Source organism: Polypterus senegalus, chromosome 11 (assembly GCF_016835505.1).
Source record: "Polypterus senegalus isolate Bchr_013 chromosome 11, ASM1683550v1, whole genome shotgun sequence".
Lineage (NCBI taxonomy): Eukaryota > Metazoa > Chordata > Cladistia > Polypteriformes > Polypteridae > Polypterus > Polypterus senegalus.
This window is the reverse complement of record NC_053164.1, coordinates 26,685,422-26,712,161: the sequence shown is the minus strand read 5'-3', so window position 1 is coordinate 26,712,161 and position 26,740 is coordinate 26,685,422. Positions and strand designations below refer to the sequence as shown.

The 26,740-nt window shown below is 38.5% G+C and overlaps 1 protein-coding gene across 1 annotated transcript in view; it reads right to left on the bottom strand.

The window, feature by feature from the left end:
- LOC120538761 (cytochrome P450 2B4-like) overlaps positions 1–14,943 on the bottom strand; it is a 44,011-nt gene extending 29,068 nt beyond the window's left edge. Inside the window, exons 1-3 of the mRNA XM_039768217.1 lie at positions 14,706–14,943; positions 14,449–14,611; positions 1,426–1,575 (exon numbers count right to left, since the gene is read on the bottom strand). Coding sequence (XP_039624151.1) covers positions 1,426–1,575; positions 14,449–14,611; positions 14,706–14,879 — 487 coding nt within the window. The 5' untranslated portion in view covers positions 14,880–14,943. The remainder of the gene's footprint in view (positions 1–1,425; positions 1,576–14,448; positions 14,612–14,705) is intronic.
- Between the last annotated feature and the right edge of the window lie 11,797 nt (positions 14,944–26,740).

Genomic DNA, 26,740 nt, shown 5'->3' with positions numbered 1-26,740 from the left:
ACAGTAACAATGAGGACTTTCAACCAAGAAACTGTTCCGAAAAAGTGTGTCAAGGAACACAACTAGGGTCCTTTATACTGATAGCAATACACATGTATAATGCCTCACTAGAACTGAGACTGCCATGTCAGAAGTTTTTCTTTGTTTTCACTTTTCTTTCATTTTTGTTATTCTGGTGTGTGTTCAGATTATAGTGTTTGTGTAAGTATATTTATTTATGTACTTACTTCTGAAAAAAGCTAAATTTCCCATTGGGGACTATTAAAGTTCGTTCTTTCTTTCTTTCTTTCTTTCTTTCTTTCTTTCTTTCTTTCTTTCTTTCTTTCTTTCTTTCTCTTAAAGTGAATACAAAAGTGAAAATGTTGTGATTCCTGAATTGATATAAACTTTCAATCGACTATTTTGTTGGTTATTTCAGTTTCATTTTATTGTTAAATATATGCATTTCACTAAATAAGTTAACAAAACCTTGAGTGTTCTCACTTTGAATTTTGTACATTCTCTCGGTGGCTAAAGGTACTCCAATGCATTATAATATCTAAAATATCCACATATTAGGTTGACTGGAGAATCTGAAGTGGCCACAACTGAATGTGAGTGTGATTGTATGCAATGGAATTATTTGCTTTCCTCTGCTGATTCCTGACTTGCACCTGGTCCTGCAGATACACCCTTGAACCTGAATTAAACTAATTTTGTTATGTTTAGGAGGGTTTGGATATGTTAAGTTATTCAAACCAGCCTTCGGGATCTGTAAGGCAATAGTGATGAGAACTCCATCACCATGTCATCCTTAACCAAATATGTCACCTTTTCTCAGCCACCAGCATTTTTGCAATACCAGAATTGTCATCTCTTTAGTTGTAACAGTCGTCTTCTAATAGCATACCAGGAATGGGTTCTACATAAACTAGGTTTTCCCCTAATGTCCTGTGTGCTAGGCTGCCCAACATAATGAAAAGTAAGGTGAATAAAGTAAGAGCCTTGCAAACTTATTTGATTAGTTACCAGTATTGCAGAAGGCAAAACTGATAATTAACCAAGTTCAAATTCATCTATCCATTCCTACATTTATTGTTGTCCCTATGTGTGACATGATAAGTCACACTTATTCCTACATTTATTGGCATCACCCTGGGTGAGTGTCTAATAATATACCAAGAATAGGATCTACATAATCTATGTTTCCCTGATCTCCACAGCTGCTAGGCTGCCCACTTTAATCTCTGCTATAGAAGGATGATGGCACCTATATTCTTCTTCAAGTTATAGCAAGATCCCTGTATGTAGTATATTATAGACTGCATTTACTTGCACAAACCTTTGTTTGGATTGATATCAACTGTTCAGTCTTGCTTAACAAATTCCAAATCTATCTGCTAAATTTTTACGATTCCTGTTGAAGCTGCAGGCAACTTCACTCACCTTTGGTTTTTCTGAACTCTTCAGTGAGGTGCTTAGTTTCTTCTTGGATCCACGCCTCAATGCTGCGCTTTCCCATTCCAAAATCTCGCATGGTGGACAAAGAGAAGCGGCGGATTTGTTTCCAGCGCTCTCCATTGCTTTGTATCAAACCTGCAAGAGAAAACATTACTGAGGATTCAAAGCAAACAACACCAAAACAGTTTTCCCAAAATCACAAAAACTGCAATTAGTGTTATAACACATAAAGGATTTACATAACCTGTGCAGCACATGCCTAAAATGCCTTGTATTACAACAACTTGTTCAGAAGTGTTGAAGAATGGCAGGATCAGTATTTGTATTCAAAAGGTATACATTTGTAATATTTCTAATGGTACCTTAAGCCTCTGCATTAAGACACTTGATTGAGAACTAGAGGAGGCTCTGTAACAGTCTGGTGATTTTTACTTTCAATCTGATATTTGATGTTAACTCCAACAAAGTGCATGAAATGAAGAAATCCATTTATGAATCAGAAGTCAACACTAAACACCTTGTTGAATTTTGTTTGGTTTCACAGGTTGGATATTTTAATCAATGCTGATTTCCTAGTTTTTATTTCAGTTTCACAGAGCTAGCACTAAAATTTGGTTCATACTTGATTTCACTATTGTGAAAAGTGAAACAGATTAAAACATTTTTTATTTTTAAATTTTTTAAATTAATTTTATTGTAATCATTCCATACAAAGCAATCAATTTTTACAAAAAGTAAGACTCAAAACAAGTCGACCCCCAACCCTGAGAGAAAGAGCAAGGCCAATGGAGCAAAACTTAACGCTAAAACTAATGAGTTTGATAAGCCAATAGAGATGAATGGAGAAGAAAAAGAAATGCAGAAATAATTGCTTCCTCTGTGCTTTAAGAGCTTATTCTAAAATATTACTGATTAGATCCTGCCATGTTTTGAAAAAATCTGTACAGATCCTCTAACTGAGTATTTGATTTTTTCCAATTTCAAATAGTATAAAACATCGGTTTCCCACTGACTTAAAAGAGGAGAGTTAGGATTCTTCCAGTTTAGCAAAATAAGTCTGCGTGCCAAAAGTGTAGTGAATGCAATCACAGTTTGTTTGTCCTCCTCCACTGTAAACCCATCTGGAAGAACACCAAACACAGATGTTAATGGGTTAGGAGGGATTGTGAGACCAAAGCTGTCTGAAAGGTAATTAAACATTTTGGTCCAGAATGATGTTAATTTGGTGCAGGGCCAAAACATGTGACCCAGTGAGGCTGGGACTTGATTGCAGCGTTCGCAGGTTGGATCATGCCCTGGAAACATTTTGGAGAGTTTTAGGCGAGACAGATGTGCTCGATATATAATTTGAGTTGAATAATTGTATGCTTTGTGCATATGGAGCTCGAGTGAATTCTCTGCATTGCTACTTTCCACTCCTTTTATGATATATTGATTAAGAGATGTATTTCCAGGTGTCCTCTTGGATCTTTAAAGGGAGGGACTGTAAATTAATTTTATATATTGCAGAGATGGTGTCTGAGTACTTGAAATTCAGCAATATTTTTTCAAGCATGGACAAGGGTGTAAGATGAGGAAAATCAGGCAGGTTCTGTTTAACAAAGTTCCTAATTTGAAGATAGTGAAAGAAATGTGTAGCTGGAATGTTAAATTTGGAATGTAATTGTTCATAGGATGCAAAGATGTTGTCTATATAAAGATCTCTAAGCAAGTTAATCCCAAATTTTTTCCAGATATGAAAAACTGCATATGTTTGCGAAGGTTGAAAAAGGTGGTTCTTTTGCCACAGATAAAAGTCTCTCCGTCTTAAAATGCTTTCTGCATTGGTTCCATATTCTGAGTGAGTTAAGCATAATTGGGTTATTAGTATATTGCAGATAACTTGCATTTATTGGGGCACAGAGCAGGGAATATAAAGAAGTACTGCAGGATTTTATTTCTATTACGGACCAGGCTTGTGTATGTTCATCTATTTGTGTCCAGGTTTTTATACCTTGTATGTTTGCTGCCCAGTAATAAAACTGGAAGTTAGGTAGAGCCATGCCACCTTCTGCCTTTGGTCTTTGTAGGGTCGCTCTTTAGATATGTGGATGTTTTGAGTTCCAAATAAATGAGGTTATTGTTGAATCTAATTGCTTATAAAATGATTTATTGATATATATTGGAATGTTTTGAAATAAAAAAGAAGCTTAGGAAGAATATTCATCTTAACAGTGTTAATTCTTTCAGCTAGAGTGAAATGAAGGGTTGACCATCTATGCAAGTCTTGCTTCATTTTTTCCATGCAGACGGTGAAATTTTGCTGATAAAGAGCTTTATGTTTACCCCTAGGTATTTAAACTGTTCTGCAATGATAAAAGGTAGAGTGTCTAATCTAATATTATATGCTTGAGAATTCACTGGAAAGAGTACACTTTTATTCAGATTAATTCTGAGACCAGAGATCTTTTGAAATTCTGTGAGTGCTGTTAAGACTGCAGGCACAGAATTTTGTGGGTCTGATATATACAGTACCATATCATCTGCATATAATGAAATTTTCTGTTCCAGTCCTTCTCTCATAATCCCCTTTATCTGATCAGCATTTCGACAGTGAACTGCCAGTGGTTCAATGGCGATTGCAAACAGTAGTGGTGACAATGTGTATCCTTGTCTGGTACCACGTTCTAGTTTAAAGTAGTCTGAACAAATGTTTTTGATACAAATTGAAGCTTCTGGATTGGTATACAGTACAGTAGTTTGATCCATGCAGAAATGTTCGGGCCAAACCCAAATTTCTCCAATGTAGTGAAAAGGTATTTCCATTCAATCATGTCAAATGCTTTTTCTGCATCCAATGAAAATAATATTTCTGGGGTGTTTGACTTTGTTGGTGAGTATATTACCTTAAACAGGCGTTTAAGATTGGAAGATAAGTGTTGACCCTTGATAAATTCAGTTTGATCTTGTGACTTTACCGAAGTGAGCACTTTCTCCATCCTTCTAGCTACGATTTTTGAGAGTATCTTAACGTCTTTATTCAAAAGTGAAATTGGTCTGTATGATGCACATTATAATACATCCTTATTTTGTTTAGGAAAACCGGTGATTAATGCTTGGCGAAAAATTTGAGGAAGAGTTTGACTGTCACTAGCTTCTTTAAATATTGCTAATAGGAGGGGAGCTAGCTAAATGGAGAATTTCTTATAAAATTCTGCAGGGTAGCCATCAGGACCTGCTGCTTTCCTGCCTTGAAATGACTTTATAGCATATAGTAATTCTGACAGCGCCAGAAGTTTATCTAGTTCCTCCACATTAAAAGGATCTATTTGTGGTATCTGTAACGTATCCAGAAATGTATTAGATTGTGTGCTGTCTTCTTTAAACTCAGTAGAATATAAGGATTTATAGTGGTCTCTAAATGTGTACATTATATTTTTATGGTCGATGATTTTGTCTCAGTTCATGTTGGTGATTACTGGGATTGCGTTGCAGACTTCTTGCTTGTGGATTTGTTGAGCTAAAAGCTTATTAGCTTTCTCTCCATGTTCATAGTAATGATGTCTGGACTTATAAATTAGTTGTTTAGGTTCTTTAGTTGTCAAGAGGTTGAGTTCTGACCTGCCTTTTCCTATGTAAAGCCTCACTTGGAAACCTGGCATGTTCTTCATCTATTCTAGTAATTTTGCTTTTTAGCTCTAATACTTTCTTGGTTTCTAATTTAATTCTGTGGGAAAGATATGAAATAATCTGTCCTCTTAAGAAGGCCTTCAGAGTTTCCCAGAGAATTCCTGCAGAAATCTCTGAGGATGTATTTGTTTCTAGGAAGAAACTGATTTGTTTGGATATAAATTCTGTACAATTCTCATCTGCTAACAGAAGTGGGTTGAGACGTTATCTGCGAGGTGAGTGTGTGGGGCATAGTGATTTTAGCTCTTTAGCTTTTTGGAGATTTAAAGGTTTTTCTTTTTTCTGTTTTTGGGTGTTTTGGGTGGAGAAGCTAGTAATACTGTTCCCTAAAACTTAGTTCACATTTCAACATTTACTGGTGTTCATTTCAGCAGCTTTTTAAAGAATGTATTCCATACTACACTGGTAAAATCACTTATATATGTACTGCCGAGGAGTGTGGTACATTTTTTTTTCCCAATGTGACATGCCATGTAGGATAGACTGGAATTATGCATTTTGCCAGGTGGGAACCAAAATTCAGGCTTAGTCATCTGCCCCCAGACACCGTTTGGAAGGTAGCACCTTCAGCCTTATTTGATAAGATGACAAATACCAGACAATAAAACAGTCAGAGACATCTGTCTCTAAGGTACAAGATGGACACAAGTTCTGAACAAAGAACCATAAATCAAGAATGAGTTACACTGATGGACAGATGTTTGCATCAGTGGTCAACCAAGAGGAAAAGCTTACACCCAACAAGCCAATGGCAAGACCTGTATTCCTCCTTATATACATTCATGCAACATCCATTTTAACCTCACAAACTGAAAAATCAAAATTCATAAATTATTTTCTTTAACTATAAGAAAGGAACATTCTGTCTAAGCTTAATGACTTTTTCGATTAGATAAAAAAAGTTAAACTAAGCTTTTGTAATTGTATGTTTTGTGTTTTTTGTTAGTTTCTTTTTTCTAAATATCTATATTCATATATTTGCAGTAGGGAGCTTTGCCCCTGCTCGCTTCATTCGCCAACCCCAGTGCTTGTTCTACACGCTACCCTCTTTGCAGTACTGCCACTTGTGTATGGGGATGTGGATGTACAATTTACTATTTCACATTACAGTGAGTAATTAACCATATTAAAAATAGTAAAATGTAATAATTTGAAATTAAATTATGTTTAATGTTTTCCGTTAGAGTTAGTTGTTGCGTAATACCATGTTGTTCTGTTTGGCTTTGAAATTAACACACAAATACTTTTTAAACTTACACTTTAACTGTAAAACTTAAGTAAAAACTATTTTTTAATTAAATATTCGTTAATATCACATTGAATTTTGATTCTGTGTTTGGACTTTCATCGTGACGACGCCATGTATAACTGCCGATGATTGAATTTCGTTTCTTTCTCGCTATTAAATAAAATGACTTTTTCTAATATTTGGCTCTGAGATTTGTTAATTGTCTTTGCAAAAGCTATTCTAACAGGAAACTGTTAATGTTTTAATACGAATGGCATACTGTATCAAGATCTCCTTTGTTGGTTAATGTTATCCCCTGAAGATGTACTGTAATATTACCTCTCTTGGATACATCCTTCTTTTTACAGTAATTAGTGCGGCTGATGTTTTCATCTTCTGCATGATTACCACCAACTGTTTCAGCATAGTCGATTGATACACATTTAACCAATTTGCAGTGTAACCAATCAACATTTTTGGCATTAATTTGTTTGGCTTCATTGTTTCTCGGTGCTAGGATTACCCATTTACTCATTTTTATTGTTGATAACCCTTCGTGATGAAATTCTTCAATAAGATTTGCACATAATACATCTTCGTTAATTGGGAATTTACAGTGAGGAGAACGTTAAAATTTATAAGAGCTGAGAGAGCAATAATTGTGTCTGTCAAAAGCATTAACACGAATGTGTGGTTTTCTATGGTTGAGAGGAGGGCGTGACTTGAAAACATGTTATGGCCAAAGTCTCGACTCGCAGGACTTGAATTTTTTTTTCTATATAATAGAGAGATATATCCGTGTTCTATTATCCTTATGTTATAAATACATAGCATTACTTTGTTTATTTCAACAAATGTTTCTGGGTTATTTCCCTCTAGATGGGAAAGTAAAAAATTCCCTTAAGCCACATATTTCAACACAAAGATACACAAAAATGATAGATAGATAGATAGATAGATAGATAGATAGATAGATAGATAGATAGATAGATAGATACAGTGGTGTGAAAAACTATTTGCCCCCTTCCTGATTTATTATTCTTTTGCATGTTTGTCACACAAAATGTTTCTGATCATCAAACACATTTAACCATTAGTCAAATATAACACAAGTAAACACAAAATGAGGTTTTTAAATGATGGTTTTTATTATTTAGGGAGAAAAAATCCAAACCTACATGGCCCTGTGTGAAAAGTAATTGCCCCCTTGTTAAAAAATAACCTAACTGTGGTGTATCACACCTGAGTTCAATTTCCGTAGCCACCCCTGTTTCAATCAAGAAATCACTTAAATAGGAGCTGCCTGACACAGAGAAGTAGACCAAAAGCACCTCAAAAGCTAGACATCATGCCAAGATCCAAAGAAATTCAGGAACAAATGAGAACAGAAGTAATTGAGATCTATCCGTCTGGTAAAGGTTATAAAGCCATTTCTAAAGCTTTGGGACTCCAGCGAACCACAGTGAGAGCCATTATCCACAAATGACAAAAACATGGAACAGTGGTGAACCTTCCCAGGAGTGGCCGGCCGACCAAAATTACCCCAAGAGCGCAGAGACGACTCATCCAAGAGGTCACAAAAGACCCCAGGACAACGTCTAAAGAACTGCAGGCCTCACTTGCCTCAATTAAGGTCAGTGTTCACGACTCCACCATAAGAAAGAGACTGGGCAAAAACGGCCTGCATGGCAGATTTCCAAGATGCAAACCACTGTTAAGCAAAAAGAACATTATCACCATGGCTGTTGTTAACAGAAAACCATTTTTGCATATATTAACTCTTCTCATTACCAACTTTGAGGATAAACTCTAATAGGGAGAGAGAGACAGACACAAAACAAGTATGAGAATAAAATCAGTGCATATTTTTTTTAATGGAAGAAAATCATTAATACACCTATTGCAGATAACTAGAGGTTATTCTGAAACTTCTGAGGCACTAGAGAATATTACAAATAAACTGCATCTAGTCCTACATAAAAGGAATACAAATAGTCTTCAGACAGCTAGAGAGGTTTACTTTAATATTTCCAAGAGACAAGCATAGCCTTTTACAGAAGCACAAGATATAGAGAACCAGCAATAACAACTGCATTTAAATACACACCAGAATTAATAAAAGCAGAAAATGTCTGACATGGCAAAAGATAAAAGAGCAGTCCCAGTGAAGCATTATGCAGATGTATTGCTGTTGGTATAAAGGGCCCCCAGTCATTTTTTCTTGACAAAGTTCTGCTAAAACATTTCTTGACCGAAAGTCCTCATTGTTAGTGTGTCAGAGAAAGGATTTTTTGATTTTAGTATACCTTATTAATTCTTGAGGAGAAATTATCTTTTCGTATGACATTTGGAGGTCAGAGCACACAGTCACCATTTGTATAACATCCCTGGAATGTGTAGCATTGTTCATAATAGCACTCAGTTTTGTGTACATTTTCTCATTCATTATTACCTCCAGCAGGGCAATAGAGCATTACATAACTTTACATGCTTTCTTAATCAGTTTGCTGATATAGCAAGTTTCTCTTCAAATGATATTAAGAGCCCAGCACACCACAGAGTAAAAAATTGCCCTACATTTTTGTTCACCCATGGGAACAATGACATACTGGTATGGTGTTACTGCCAGAAAAGGCACAATTTCACAATGGATGCTGACTCTTCTTCAAAGCCATTTCATGCACTACCTGAACCAAATAAAAATGACATCACAAACCTAGTTGACAGAATAGGAGCCACCATTGACAAATGGAGAACAATGCGATGAGTAGCACTAGTGTACTTATAGTATGGAATTAGCTTTGAAATTAAAGACCAGTTATTCCACCCAAAATCAGGAGTGAATACATTTATTCCCCTTTTCATGAAATTAAAACATAAAAATGTTTATATTGGACAGGAACAATTGAATCATTTCATAGGAGCTTCTGGTCAATGGACACTCTTCAACAGTCACCCTCTGCTGGTGGGATCATTGATTACCAGCCTGCTAGCCAGCACTAGACATGCAGATTTTCTCTGGACCCAGATCACCCTCCACTAACACATTTTTTCAGTTATATTAAAATCACGTAGACTATGTAAATGTGAGGTATCTATTTATTAAGGCACATACGGAGAGATTGAAAGGGACAGTTGCTCACTTTAGATTTTAGGCATGCCAAGGAGCCTCTGAGACCAGTCACCATTCAGGGAAAGGACGAGGAAGTGGTGCAGAGCTACAGGTACCTAGGGGTCCATATAAACAATAAGAAAGGCCAGAGCAGACTGTACTTGCTAAGGAGACTCAGGTCTTTTGATGTGTGCAGAAACCTACTGGAAAGTTTCTATCAGTTCATAGTAGCCAGTGTGGTGTTCTACACTGTGGTCTCCTGGGGAAGCAACTTGAACTCAAAGTAAGCACAATACCTGAATAAACTTATCAGGAAAGCCTGCACAGACTTATATATATATATATATATACACACACACACACACACATAATATACATATATACCACATCTTTCCATCTATGCAACTCTGTCTTTTATCTGGAACTTTTACTGCATACCCTATAATGATTATATCATTCATGAAGGTGAGATAATCCACATGAAATGAAGAATTTGTTATGAAATTCCTTTTCAAATTTAATGCACATTGCTCAGTTAATGTATGATTGTTAGGCATAATTACTTTTGGATTCTTTAATAGTAACCCTATATAATATTGTCCAGATTTATTAAATGGGATGAAGGAGACACTCTGTCCATAAACAAGAGATTCACCTTTGACATCTCCAATTGTTCTTCTTGGCTGCCTTCTGGAAAGTCATATTTGAATTGCTGACTCCACAATTCTTTTGGTTTTGGCCACAGATATTCGTTTTGACAGTACTTGTCTTATTCCATGTTTTGTTCCTTTGCTGCTGGCCCCTCTCAGTGGTCCATTCACTGTCCACCCTAGCACAGTCTTCACAGCTTATGTTCCTTTGTCTACACTGTGGATTACCTCCTCTAGTTCTAATGTCTTTGGTATGTTAGTGCCAATCAGCAGTCCTATTTCTGCATTGACTCATGTGGTTTCCACTCTTCTTAGATAAGGCCATATATCAACCTGCTGTGGGATGTTATCTTTGTTCACTGGAATTATTTTAGAGAGAAAACTTCTGTGAGACCAATGAAGTTGTTGTTATTGAAACTGCTCACCTCCAGGTATGTTACAACACAATTATGAACAACCTTTTGCTCTCCCATAGTGGTCAACAGAATTATACCCTTTTATCCCCAAATGTTTAGCTCATTCATAAGCTCTTCTGTGCACAAAGAGGCATTACTGCCTGGCAATAAAGCTGTCTGTGTCCCTGGCCCTGTGGCAGCACATTCTTTATTTTCTGCATAATAAATTCACTGGTCACGGTTGTCGTGGTTTCCTCTGGATCCCCTTCCTTATGTGTTGCTTTATCTTTAGTTTTTATGTGATACAGTGTAGGGTATATCAATGAAAACAGTTGCCAACATAATTTCTCCTCACAGGATTAAATCATATACCCGGGCTTCAAGCAACTGAAGTATAGGCCATTGACAAAAAAGGCCAGGCTTATTAAGTACAACATTAGGGGTGATTTGCACTCTTTTGTTCTCTTTTGAGGATAAATCTGTGCTGACAACCTTGTGGCCACCTTTGTGTTGCTGCAGTGATAAAGTTTCTTTTATTCCCTTTTTTCTCTGACTTGATTTCTAATGGAGACTTTGTTTGCCCTCTGTTTTTGTCCCTTAAGTCCCCAAACAATGGGTGTAATGCAACTTTAGATTATTTGTTAACAAACTCAACAATGTCTTTAAATTTAGTCCTGTGCTTTTGTTTTTATTGAAAATCGCAGACCACATTCCTGCACTTTTCCCTCAACTTATATGGCAGCTTAGAAACAATTGCACGCATATTAGCATTGTCCATCTCTTCCATATATTCTGTATCTGTCATTGAACTAATGCAACTAGTCAGAAAAAGGGCATACAAATTAAGTGAATCACAGTCTTCTGCTTTAATGGTAGGCCAATTTAAAGTTTCATCTCTGTATACAACGGAGATTTTACATTTATCTCCAAAATGCTCTTTCAGGATTCTCTTGAACTTGCAGTAACCCTGCTTGAGATCCATGTGAAAACAACATCTCACTAAATCCCTGCACTGGCCACTAGTGTACTGCTCCATAAAGTACAGCGATCCCTGCTGTTGTCTGTTTTACTTTCTATGCCATTTTCAAATGTTCTGACAAACAGTTGACATATCAGAGGGTCTCCCTTGAAGATGGGAATGCTTTGAGATGACACAGTAATGTAAATGATCTTTTTTTGAATAGCCAAAGATTCTGTAATATTGTTCTGTTTTTGCATTACAGCAAACAAAACCTCTGAATCTGCAGAGCCTTCAAATGTCCAGCACCACCAGTGTGTGAACCAAGTCTGTCTGCCTGACCTCTCACTTTGTTATTAGGCTGACAAGTCCTAATTGAAACAGGCGGTAAATAAAGTTCATCATATGTATCCTGCTGTTCACCTTTAACTATATGCCAGAAACAGTTATTTTCTCTGTATCACCATTATGTCACTTGCTGTCAGTACCGCTTCATTTTTTTGCAAAACCTTAAGCTGTGCATCAGTAGCAGCAAGTGCAGCCTGAAGTTCAAGTTGTTCTCTTTCAGTCTTAAGTTTAATTTCTGCTCCTTTAAACTCTGCCTTTTCTTCAGTGCTTCTGCCTTAGCTAACAATGCAGCCTTTTCTAGCTCTGCCTTTAAGCATGCGGAGGATGCTGCAGAACGCAGAGAATTTGTTTAAGATTTTCTAGACTTTCTTTCTCGCTGTATCCAGGAGAGTTTCCTTCACTAATTTTTCTTGCTTCTTCTCTACAATATGTCATTAATCCAAATATTAACTTCTTCTGTAAATTCACTGAATGAAATTGCCTTGGGCTCAAACCAATTCTGCTGATCCTTATTCATTTTGTCCTGGTGTAACAGTGCTTTAACAGATCTGTTTAAGTCATTCAATTCTTCAAAAAGTTCTTTAAACTCTGTTAACAATCTGGTTTTGGCAACACCCATATTACCATCATTATCCATTAAATTAAATATTTCATTCTTTTTTCCTGTAAGCTGACCCAATTTAAAATTTCTTAAACCTATTTGCCTTTCTAAAGCATCCTCCATAGCCTTGGTTGTTAATTCGACTTGCCGTTTTTCCCCTGTCCCGTGCAGGATTTACGTATAAACTACACAAGCTATAGCTTAGGGCCCCCGCCTTCTTGTGGCCCCTTAAAACAAATCATATTTGGCACTTACATAGAATATCTGGACTTATAAAGGGCCCCATGTCTCAAATAGCTCAGGGCCTTATCAAGTCTAAATCCAGCCCTGCCTGTGACTGAATCCTTTTCTTGTTCCGTATTTGCCCTTTTTTTTATATACTTTGCAATACACAATAGGGTTTCTAATGCCTCAGTTCAGTAGCTAGTTAAGTCCATTAAAGCGTTCTTTACTCCACTTACTTCGTTCAATATTACAGTCATTTTGGAACACACTTCCAGGAGTGCCGGATTGGTTTCCCTATTCTTCGACGAACGTTTCTTGACCTTTTAATCCACTCGTGTATTCCACGTTAAGACGGGTTTTCTTACTAATGTAGGAGCGAAACGACGTGCGGCTACGGCAGGAACTTACGCGGACCCAGTCCTTGGCCTTTCACATTAACTCACCACTTTGTTATGTAAATCAAACAACGTTTATTTTCCACGTTATATAGTTCAACAGTTATAAATATGAAAGGAAAAGCGTGTTTATCTCACAGCCTTATTTATCCACACACAAAACTTAACTTCCTACATTAACCCCTGAAACCCAGCACCCTTTCTTAAAGAAACAATAACCCGTTAAAACAGAATCATTATCTACCTCTAAACTAATCTTGAACTACAAAATTAAATTTAACATTACTTCAAAATAACAGAACATAAAACATGTTAATACAAAACTTGGCGCTATGGTTAGCACTGCTTTACAGATCAGATCAGATATTTGGACACAACAATCGTTCTAGCAGTTGGTAAACTTTTCTCTAGCCCCTAGGGACACATTCCATCATTATAATCTACTCAAAATATGTCAGTTCTTCCTTCCCTTTACCTTAAATGCAGTTCTGGAGTTGGGCAAACATTTTCGCCGAACTCGATGCACAAGGAATTCAACTGTTCATTAGTAATTTTGAATAAAAGCATATCCTAAGAAATAAATGTAAATTAAATCTACATGTATTGAAATAATGGTCCATTTGATGCACTGCATACTGCATGTAGCTAAAGTGAAAACTAAAAGATATTGGGGATATTAGTTTAAATTTTGCCCAAATATGTGAATCCATCTCGTCATAAAGGCAGTGAGTACGGAAAACAATCTAGTTAAGTGAAATGCGAAAGAATGCACGAAGGTAGGAGAAGACTTATTTTTTATTTATCGATGCATTTTTTTAAAAAGGTTATTCCAGCTCTGTGTTTCCAAGACCCAATGGTGTAGACAACAAAATACGCGCTTTGGGGTATCATTTAACATTTAATAGATGCGGTTTAAACGTTGCTGCTCTGAAATTGAATTGATATAACTGGAGTTTATTTGTATTTCGTTAAAATAAACAAAACTTAACAATCTAACCATTTGAAAGTCAGGATTCCTGAAGGCATCCCAGAGTCTGTAAGAACTGGTTCATCAGAAGAGTCTAAATCCTGGGTTCACATTTCTCAGGTACATTTGAATCAACTCAATGCCTTCCAGTGAATATGCGCATTAATGCTATTCTATAAAGGATTTGGGTCTTTTCGTCAGAGCCGCATTGTAATCTGACACTCTTTCTATAATGGCACGTTGTACTTTTCTATTATGCAAATCACACCTTCTGTTCAAGATAATAAGATTTGCAAAGGCTCACGTAACATTCGCAAGTCATAGGTGGCATAAAATAGAGAATTCAGAAGCTGTAGTTTGAAATTGAATACAATGGCGTCTCTAAGGTTAAATCGTCTTGTATAGTTTTTTTTTTTAAACTAAACGTAAGACATTAGCTATAACGAAACGAGATTATTACCAAAGTCACCGGTGAGCTTCATAATCAGTGGTGACACCGATCTTCCAGCAAACGCGTCAGCCTGTTGCACCAGCGCTTCGTAAACCGCATCGAACCCGACAAGAGCCACAAGACGCTGCGTGCCCAGGTGCACAGTCATCACATTTCCATACGTCTCTTTCAGCTACCAGACAAAAGACAAGTAAAGTAATTATTTTTAAATCCCTTTTTACATGAAAACACTACAAGAGAATATGTGGAAATTGAACGTTATTAACCTTCATAATACTCTCGTGGACAGCCTTGGAGTCCAGCTGAAGTATGTTACCGATAAAAGGCAGTGGGGTCGGTCCGGGCGGCATCTTGCTGTAGCGAGACGAGTCCCTTCTAAATAAGAGGAACAGCAGACCCAAGACGATCGAGGCCAGAACCAGCGTCCCAAAGAGCTCCATACTTGATCATTAATAACAATAAAGACGGAAGAGTTACTCGTAAATAAATTCAAGTTCACGTGATTGTTTTGTCAATAGTCAAAGGGCATTTCCGTCACTGGGTGCAGCTATGTGCCAATTGGTTCCTTTGCAGCACGTCTATCTCAAATTCTACTTTGTACAGAAAAAGACGATATTATATTTTAATAACACTGGTACGTGCTCAATATGGGCGGTATGGACGCCTCACAATAGCAACTGCCTAGCAATTCTAGTAACGCGGGTTCAACGCAGCAACTAATCATAGTTTGTGTGTTTCTCAGGTTTTTTGTCTTTCCGCCTGGGTACTCTGAGGTGTTCTCTCAAATCTTCATTGACTTAGGGTAATCATTTGCCCAGGTTTCGTCTGTTTATGGCGCCTTGCAAATGTCTAAAAAAGCGGCGTCGGAACCTACACGTCTATATAAAATCAATATACTGAGATTTAATAGAACGCAACATCATGTAATAAAATCCTTAATACGTGCAATTTTACTTTGACTACATATTACATGATCTTATATTTCAGGTAGGTAACTTATTCTACAGGTCTATACTGCATAGGTCTATAGACATGCGCACACATAGTAGTGGCATTAATTTTCCCAGCTAGCTATTAAAATAGCATTAAACTAAATCATTCAATATTTTAATAAATAGATTTAAAAATCTGAAAGAATGTCATTAGTATTTACCGGTATTACCACTTTTCTAAAAACTTAATTGTGAATCCTATCACCGGCAGCAATCAAAACCGTTGTCGGACATATGCATGGCAAATGCAGAATATATCAATAATATGTTGTCTGATCGAGTCCTCATTATTGTTCTGTCTGGGATAACGGGTTAACTCGTCAATAGCGTGTAAGAACCATACGCGGGAACCCCTGAGTTTACATCTCTCCCATGAACGTTTGCAACAGTGTTGTGATTAGATAGGTAGTATAAGGTTTGTCTTTTTTTTTTTTTACTTGAAATACCTCTGAAATTACTGTTGATTATATGTAGTACTAGGTTGTTGTACTGTGTTAGCCATTATGTCTGTCGATTTTATGAAAAGGAAACGATGCCACTCCTTGGTCCTTTTGGAGAAAGGTGACCATCTAAAGTTTAAAGCAAGTGATCTGACTTAAAAAAGGATGAAAGATTTGAATAGTCGCTGAGAAGTCTGAAAAGCCACGATGATTAATATAATTCAATCCAGGTAAATCAAGCAGACAAAGTAAAACAGTAAGGTAAATAAAATGAAAACTACACAAATACCAAAATAAACTGAAACCATAACTGGGCTATCCAGTGAGTGTGCACAGAACCAAATTCACCAGTAAGGCTACTTCATTCATTTTCCATCACTTATCTGAGACTGGATTATGAGGGAAAGTTAGCAGTGAGGCTTGTATGTCCCTTTCCCTACACTTGCCAACTCATGTTGGATCTTAATGATTCCCAGGACATCTGGAAGATATAATCGTCTTAACGGACCCTGGTTCTTTCACAGGGTGTTCTCCCAGATGGTCAAGCCCTTAAAATCCTATATGTGGAGGCATCTGGGAGTCATCCATATCATATACCCAAACCATCTTAACTGTCCCCTCTCAATTTTAGGGTCAATGGCTCCACTCTGTGTCTCCCCAGGATGTCTATGCTTCTCATCCAATCTTTAAGGGAAAGTGCATACATCCTGTCAAGAAAGCTCATTTCAGCCACTTATACTTGCAATCTCTTTCTTTCAATCATTGCCCAAAACTCACAGACAAGGGCAGGAATCAGCTGGTAAATCAAGAGTTTTGCCTTCTGACTCAGCTAATTTTTCAACTTTATGGATTGGTATAGGAACCACATAACTTTACTCACTTCCCAGATCCATCTGTTGATCTCACCACCCCTTTTCTGCTCACTCGCAAACAAGACCCTGGGGTACATACAGTAAACTCCTCCACTTAACAGAGTAACTTACCTCCTACTTAGAGAAGGACAGTCCACCACTTTTTCTAATGTGAACCATGGCCTCAAATTAGGAGATGCTGATCCTCATCCCTGCTGCTTCACACTTGGTAGTAAACTCTCCCAGTGTTTGCTGGAGTTCCCTGCCCATTGAAACCAACAGGACCAGTTCTCTGCAAAATCAGCAATGCAGTTCTAAGGTCATCATAATGCCCCAACCTCAACTATTCCTTGATTCCCTGTCCATGGAAATCACAAGCAGGATAGGAGACAAAGAACAACCCTAGAGGAGTTCCACAGTCATTGGGAATGGAGCTAATGTTTTTCTATGTATGTGGACATGGCTCTCACTGTGATTGTACAGGGACAAAATTGCTCTTTTTAAGGGCCCTGAAATCCTGTACTCTCCCAACACCCAAAATCCCTCAAAGAACACATTCATATGCCTTCTCTAAGTCCACAAAACACGTGTAGACTGATTGGGTGCACCCCCATGACCCCTCCAAAATCCTCAAGAAAGTAAAATGCTGGAGTTACTTAACTCAGTGACCTCCTTCAGGGAAATTGACATTGAACCCCTATCAGCATCTGGCTCTTCCTTCTCCAAAGAGGTCAAGTTCAGGTGCTCCTCAAAGCATTCCTTGTACCGCCAGACTACATCCTCAGTCCAGCTCAGCACTTCTCCACTCTTGCTGAGAACAGCCTGTGTGAAGCCCTGCCTTCCCATTCTGAGTTGTTTGATGGTTTACCAAAACCTTTTAGTTGTTTTCCATGGTCTCTCTCTGAACTTCTCCTAAATCCTGTTTTTTTGCTTACCTGACCGCAAAGGCCACAGCTTTTTTGGCCTGTTGGTACCTTTCTGCTTCTTTGGGAGTCTCCGGTGCCAACCGTACATGGAAGGCCTCCTTCTTTAGCCTGATGGAATTCCTCAGTTCTGGTGTTCACCATTGGATCTTTGGGAAGCCGCCACAAGAGGTATCTATGGCCTTCAGGCCACATATCTTTGCAGCCACTTCCATAATGAATGCTTTAAATAAGGCACATTCAGACACTGTCCCCAGCCTCCCCTGATCTGGGAAGAGCTCAATGGGAAGTTGGAGTTGAAAGTATCCTGGACAGAGGCCTATCCCAGATGTCCCCAATCCACACTCACTACTCACTTGGGCATTCCAGGTCTGTAAGGTGCCTCCCCAGCCATCTGACTCAGATCACCACCTGGTGATGATCAGTTCACAACTTGTCCCTCTCTTCACCAGAGTATCCAGAACATAAGGCCACAAATCTGATGATACAATTATAAAATCAATCATATTTCTTTGGCCTAAGGTACTCTGGTACTAAGTACAATAATGAGCCAACTTATGTCCAGACATGATGTTTGCTATGAACAAACCATACCTAGCACAGAATTCCGTTAACAAAACATACATTGGGTTTAGATTAGGGAGGTGTCTCTCCCGGTGTCTCCATCATTACTCACATAGGTGTTGAATCTGCCCAGCAGAACTATGGGATCCTCAGCTTGGACCCTTTCCAGAATCCTTCCAGGCACTTCAAACTGACCTTTGGTGCATAAGCATATGTGGCAGTTAGAGTCTTCCCCTCTGCCACCTTTAGCTGCATGGGGCAGCCTTCTCATTCTCCGGGACAAACTCGAACATGGCATTGATCAGGCAAGGCGTCAATAAGAAGCCCACTGTTGCCTGATGCCTTTTACCAAGACAACTCCAGAGTAAGGAGGAATCCAGCCTCTTTTGAAGGATTTGATTCCAAAGTCAATTGAGTGGATGGATGTGATACCCAACTATATTGTCAATCTTGGGTCATAAAGTTGCACAGGAGAGTTCAAGCAGTAGAAATGTTATTGTTGTTCTGTCAGTTACAAACACAAGTCTCTTACAGAGGTGAACCGGCATTACAGGAAACAGCTGTCAAAGTATCACACCGGAGTCAGCCCCAACTCCTGCTCAAAAGAACACAAAGTCTTCTTCATCAAGGGAACCCAGCGGGCTGGCAGCAATGGCTAGAGCGGAGGAAGTCTGGGGAAAAAGAGACAGGAGAATGAGAGACCACAGGATGTCTGCAGCTTGATCTTTTAAATGTTTGTAGCCCCGCACGAGGAGCAAGTCGCGTGGCAAGCTGGCAGATGACCCCACAAAGAGGTACTGAAAGAGTGTGTTTCTTTTCTATTGAAAAACTGTTTAAGAGGGGGTTTCTGGAGGGCCAGCACATGCCCCTTCTGCAGCATTCACAATGTCTAGTTTGGAAGTATTTCGCCTCACCCAGCATTTCTGGCTCTTTCCCTGCAAGAAAGGTGATATTTAATGTCCCAAGAGTTAATGTATTTGGGTGCCAGTTCACAAAAGCTTCTCCCTTCGACCATCACCCAGGTCACATCGCATGTTGCTGCTATTCCTCCTGCAGGCAGAGGGCTTATAGGAGGGCCTGTGGCAGGCCTGGCTGCCAGGCAGATTCCTGCAGGCACTCCATCCAGGCCTTCCTCCATGAGATGACCCCGGTAACCCCATAATGGCAGGAATACTCTTCTTAAATTTATAGATATGCTTCATTAGCAGCTGTGAATAAGTGAAAAACTATGAAAGTGATTGCTTTACACTCAAAAGCCCAGGATAATACCCCCTAGTAGAACATGGGATCAAATGAGTGAATCAATTATGTCACCAACATGTGAATAGTTAACAGTGCAAACAATGTAGAGATAAAAACCACAGAATACAATCTGATTATATATGATATACCATGACAGTCATCACAATATTTAAAAGATCCAGTAGGTCAGCTACCAAGAAATCCCAATCCATCCTGACTGGATGCTGCTCAGACAAAGTCATAATAGAATAATATCAGGGTTGAGGATGACAATATACAAATGAAAATCTTTTAATAAGTTGACTCCAGTTCACAGTTACAAGGTAATTACACAGTAACTCTTTTTCATATGAAAAGCTTTGTGCTAACTTTGTGCTTTTTTACAATCTTACCATGTTGCCTGATGTTAAGATCTTCACATTTTCTAAATTCTCATATTTAAATTAACTGAATTCAATTCCACATCTGTGGGGAGCAAAAGTTAATCCTGGCAATATTGAGAACAAGCCAGAAACTTATCCTTGACCAGGATATGCCATTCAAGTTTCTGTTAAACAACTTAACCTGCACATATAACGCAGAGACGCTGTTAATATCTGTCTATAACTGATATATAAACTAAAGCATTACCTTTGATATTTTGGAGGAAATCCCAGAAACCTGGAAACATTTAGAATCTTCAGACTCCTCACAGGCATAGTGGACAGGCTTGGATTTCAACCCAGGTCTAGAGGTGTATGATCTATGAGTGAAGCAGAGGTGGTAACAACTGTGCCAGTATGCTACCATTTATAATACAGTAATCCCTCCTCGATCGCGGGGGTTGCGTTCCAGAACCCCCGCGATAGACGAAAATCCGCGAAGTAGAAACCATATGTTTGTGTAGTTATTTTTATATATTTTAAGCCCTTATAAACTCTCCCACACTGTTAACATTATTAGAGCCCTCTAGACATGAAATAACACCCTTTAGTCACAAGTTTAAACTGTCCTCCATGACAAGACAGAGATGACAGTTCTTTCTCACAATTAAAAGAATGCAAATAGATCTTCTTCTCTTCAGGAGCAGAGAATTTCAGAGGGAGAGAGAGAGAGAGCGCTCGCAAAGAAAAGCAAACAATCAAAAAATCAATACTTGTGCTTTTAAGTTTGCCGCGGCATTTTTAGACGAGCGTTAGTATCTTCTAAGCAAACAGCCTCTATGCAAACAACCCCTCTGCTCACATCTCCTCCGTCAGGCGCAGAGAACGTCAGAAAGAGAGAGCGAGATTAAAGCAACAATCAAAAAATCAATAAGTGTACTTTTAAATATGCCAAGCACCGCAATAAAGCGGCATTTTTTTAGAAGAGCGTCAGTATCTTTTAAGCAAACAGCACTTCTGCTCACAGCCCCTCCGTCAGGCGCAGAGAATGTCAGAGAGGGTGAGATAGAGGCAGAGACAAGCAAACAATCGAGCTCCGTGCGGGATGCATATCTTATAGCATTGAGGAGTGTTAGTTAATATGTAATACGTGCTCTGATTGGGTAGCTTCTAAGCCATCCGCCAATAGCGTCCCTTGTATGAAATCAACAGGGCAAACAAACTGAGGAAGCGTGTAGCATAAATTAAAAGACCCACTGTCTGCAGAAATCCGCAAACCAGCGAAAAATCTGTGATATATATTTAGATGTGCTTACATTTAAAATCCGCGATAGAGTGAAACCGCGAAAGTCAAAGCGCGATATAGCGAGGGATTACTGTATACCAAAATACCAAAGTTAATAATTTTACTTTGCTCTCTTCAATTTATCCCATGTGAAAGAACACACATCTCATGTCCATAAGTTATCTAATCATTGTTGGTGATCAGGTGCCTCATGTATAAATGGTGCGTAAGCACAGAAATGTTGCCTAAGAACTTTTCATCGTTCAAATCGCGATGTATAAAACCTAAACTTGGTGTAAAGCCACGCACTTTTCCACGGTACCTCATACCTTGTCATACGCAAGTTCTCCGTTCGGTTTTGCAGACTGGCGGCACCCAGCGTCAAAGCAATGCTACTGTTCCTGTGTGGTTACTCCTTATTTTCCAGACGCGGCTTTATAAATACACTGAAACTAACGCATATTGTTTATTAGTGTAATGCATCTGATTGTAATTAACTTGCAACAATATAATGGTCCATAGTATTCCAAATACCATAACTGCTTTAGCGTTGTTACTCTCAATGCACCTTCTTCTTCTTCTTCTTTTTCTTCTTTCAGCTCCTCCCGTTAGGAGTTGCCACAGCGGATCATCTTTTTCCATATTACTCTCACTGCACCACTCAGAGTATTTATATCACTGTATCTGAGTGTGAATCACAACAGCAGCTGATCGAAAAGAGAATTATCGGTATACAGCTTCAAGAACACGCTACCTCGCGGTTCAGAAACAGTTTCAGCCCAAGAACTTTAAACGCACTCAGTCACTGCTCCTTGTAGAACTGTTTGTACTTATGAGTACAATTACCTCACTGTAAACTTGCACTACAGTTAAAATATTACACAACCTGTGCCACTTTATAAAGCGCATATTTACATATGATGACAATATCATTTTTAAGATGAAATGAAGCAAAATATGTTTATTATATTATACAGATAAAACTTTAACTTCATTTAAATAATCTATATTCTTCACTGGGACTGGCATGAAGGATAGAATAATTAAACATGTACTACGAAGATATGTCAATGTTCCTTAAACGTTTTGAAGAATCGGCGCTCTAAGCTTACAAATGGCTTAATGTCTATTACAGAGCTGATTGTGTGGCGATCGGTTACTTGGAGAAAGAAAGCAAGGACTGCAGGGGTGGCCACACCAATATATATTGAATATAAAACAGAAAGAGAAAATAACGACACAGCTAAAAACGCAGCGGCAAATTTCGACAAAGCTTAAATGCTTGTGTCATGAGCATGAGGCGGCTATGCAGTGTCCGCAACAGACGTGGCCATCCACCGTGCATAAGATACCATATTGACATTGGACTTTCTCTATTGGACATAGAGCCGCCCATGAGTACTGCTGCAATAAATAATTTAATTGAAGGTCGCACACAATCACTGCGCCGTGAAACCCATGTTTAATAACGTACTTTAACTATCATCATGAAAATAATATCACGTATACATCTCAGTATTTTAGTTATTCAGAGAGCTGTAATATCATGAATATGTATTACAGAATGTAATGGATTCTGTGTCTTGTCGGAGGAAGAGAGCCGGTTTAAGAAGCGCGTAGTGATTCACATACATAGAGCACATAGAAGATCACATACAAAACAGAGTATTTAACGTGCTATACTTTAATTACGATGTGATTTGAGAAACTGGTTAATTAAACGATTTTAAGATGAAGTTTATGATGTTCTATTTTAATGACAAAATAACGTGAATAATGTAACTACGTGATTAAAGTGGAAATTTCGAGATTGAAATTGACATTTCGTGCTTTTTCCCCACTGTGTGCCTTTTTTTTCTTTGTACCCTAATAAGCTTTCATATGACACTCAGACAGTGGGCTACAACTCTTCTTTTCACGGTGACTTTGATATGTGACTTCTTTTTTATTTCCGGCACTGTGTGACTTTGTGAACGTGAGCTTTCAAGTTTCTCAAACACGCTATGTCACTCGATCAACTTACTTTTGTTGATTATACCACGGTTTAATTAAATAAATAGTATGTTTTTCCTTTGCCTCCACTTGGTATTCGCTGAAATTCTTATATTTTCCCCCATGTTTATCCCATTGTCTTTTCACAGAAGGCTGAGCTTAAGGGCGATTTATATTGATTTGCATATTCAAAATGGCGTAATTCATGGAGGAGTTGGGGCGTTACTTGAAGCGCGTGCACAAGCGTTAGTTTTCACGCTGACCGGATTTATGCAGTGGAGTTCATACAGATTCCTGCATCTGTATTTTTCTGTGTGTAAGCACATTTCGGCTTTTGTGCTTATGCATGTTATAGTGCGAATTCTACGCATGGCGTTATACATGAGGCCCCAGGTGATTAGGCTTGCAATGAAGGTGTCTTCAGTAAATGTAATAATAGAATTCAACTTCTGTTAATCCTCACAGTTATTTGTGAAAAATAGTAGAGCAGAGAACTGAACACACTAAAACCCATTTTTCTGTCATGAATAAACTAGGAGTCCCTAAACACATAAGTCACAAAAACACTTTTGAAAATGTCCACTAGGGTGGGATTTTCCATCTAATATCAGGCAAATACAATGGCAAGCACAGAATCTTATACACAGTATATATATATATACTCAGCAAAAAAAGAAACGTCCTCCGACTTTCAACTGTTTTTACTTTCAGTAAACTTAATGTGTAAATATTTGTATGAAAACTAAAAGAGTCAACACCATAAGACATAAACTAAAAATGTTTCACAATGTGTCCCTGAATGAAGGGAGGCTCAAAATCAAAAGTACCAGTCAGTATCTGGTGTGGCCACCAGCTGCTTGAAGTACTGCAGTGCATCTCCTCCTCATGGACTGGACCAGATTTGTCAGTTCTTGCTGTGAGATGTTATCCCACTCTTCCACCAAGGCACCTGCAAGTTTCTGGACATTTCTGGGGGGAATGGCCCTAGCCTTCGATCCCGCTCCAGGGTACAGGCCTCGGTGTAACGCTCATTTCTTCGACGATAAACACGAATCCGTCCATCACCCCTGTCTGGTCCAGCGAAGGTGGGTTTGTGCCCATAGGCGGCGTTGTTACTGGTGATGTCTGGTAAGGACCTGCCTTACAACAGGTCTACAAGCCCTCAGTCCAGCCTCTCTCAGCCTATTGCGGACAGTCTGAGCACTGATGGAGGGATTGTGTGTTCCTGGTGTGACTCGGGCAGTTGTTGTGGCCATCCTGTACCTGTCACGCAGGTGTGATATTCGGATATACCGATCCTGTGCAGGTGTTGTTACACGTGGTCTTCCACTGCGAGGATGATCAGCTGTCCTTCCTGTCTCCCTGTAGCGCTGTCTTAGGCGTCTCACAGTGTGGACATGGCAATTTATTGCCCTAGCCACATCAGCAGTCCTCATGCCTCCCTGCAGCATGCCTAATGCACGTTCACGCAGATGAGTAGGGACCCTGGGCATCTTTCTTTGGGTGTTTTTCACAGTCGGTAGACAAGTCTCTTTAGTGTCCTGCGTTTTTAGAACTGTGACCTTAAATGCCTACTTTCTGTAAGCTGTTAAGGTCTTAACGACCATTCCACAGGTGCGTGTTAATTAATTGATTAGGGTTAATTGAACATGCATGGAAAACATTGTTTAAACCCTTTACAATGAAGATCTGTAAAGTTATTTGGATTTTTAAAACATTATTGTTGACATACACAGTCCTGAAAAAGGGACGTTTCTTTTTTTACTAAGTATATATATATATATATATATATATATATATATATATATATATATACTGTACCTTACACATCTGGACCCATATGATACAAAAGTAATGTAATTCTCCATTGTTTTGTCATTTCCAATATATTCTCTGTTAAAATTAGTCCTTTCCCATCCATGAACAACTCCAACATTGCTAGCCATCTTGTCTTGTAATGATTCAGCATGGAGGACTCAGTGTGCAATCGAATTTTGGTTCACATTTTTTAATCTTGGACAAATATTAAACTCACTTTTCAGTCTGAAACACAACCATTTAGAAAAAAACCTTCTTTGCCTGTATTTAGTCCTTCGTCTTGCCTCAGCTTAGGACTGTGGAATTGAATCAACAGACAGGACAATGACTTGTGTTGGAACACAATGCTTCTTTAACTTTTCCTGTTCTCCCCCACGTGCTTACACACCACGCCAGTTTGTGCATACTAACATTACATTTCAATACATGATACTGTCGAGGGGTGGCATGGTAGTGCAGTGGGTAGCGCTGTTGCCTCGCAGTTAGGAGACCTGGGTTCGCTTCCTGGGTCCTCCCTGCATGGAGTTTGCATGTTCTCCCCGTGTCTGCCAGGGTTTCCTCCCAGTACTCTGGGTTCCTCCCACAGTCCAAAGACATGCAGGTTAGGTGCATTGGAGATTCTAAATTGTGTGTGTGTGCATGCCCTGCAGTGGGATGGCACCCTGCCCAGGGTTTATTTCTTGCCTTGCTCAATGTGTTGGCTGGGATTGGCTCCAGCAGACCCCCCATGACCCTGTAGTTAGGAAAATAGCGGGTTGGATAATGGATGGATGGATACTGTCGAATTGTTCGCATCCAGTTTTAATGAAAATCCATTAATCTTTCTCAGCGAGACTGCTGCCGGTGCTATAGTTTGTGGATGTCACGTCATTCATTATCCAGGCAATGTTTCCCACATTTCACTGGAACGGCGCCCCGTTGAAGTCATCGATGTTACTATTTAAAATGTTTTTTTTTTTTTTTTACTTCTTATTTATCTGAGATTGGCTAAAAAGTATGTTAACTCTTAAGCAAAATTTTTCTTTCTTACTTTTTAGTTTTACGCTTTATGTTTTGAAAAAAGATAGGATTATCTTTGTGTTAACAAACTTTGAGCATCTCTGACTTCCCTTTCTCTTCCAGTCCTTTCAAAAAAAATTCTCTCATGCAGTAGTGATGTGCATTTTGATTCATTTTAATGAATGAATTCTTTTAAACTACCAGCTTAAGTGAATCATTTTTGTTTTGATTCATTTAGTTCATTTTTAGAGATAACTTATACTGTATTATGGGAGGGGAGGCTGTGGGTCTCTGGTCACCTCATACATATTTAATTAAATAATTAGTACAATAATTTAGAATTGCATATATATTTTACTTTACACTTCCAGCAGCAGGCAGCATCAGTGAAATGGAAGACGATAACGACATTACGCAGGCCATGCATGCGCTTTAGCACTAGTCCTGTTAAGCTACAGTGTGCTCATGATTTGATTCATACAATTCACTAAAAAAAGTTGTTCAAAAACAATGAATTGTTGCTCATCACTATCATCCAGGCAGAACATTGAGTGGAACATAACATTACGTATGGCAATGTCTGTCGGCAAAACTCTCCCATATAAAATGTGTGACATACCAAAATAAATATAGCAAATTAACTATATTGGCAATCTTTCTTTTTCTTTTGCATTTCATATTTTTCTAAAAAGGATGATTTTGTGTAACAGAAATGATACAAATTATCATTTACCAACATTATAAATAAATTCATGGCTGTTAAGAATCTGCTAAAGCCTCTGGTAAGTTTAAGGTCAACCTGGATAAATCAGAGACAGTCAACTCTACCCCTT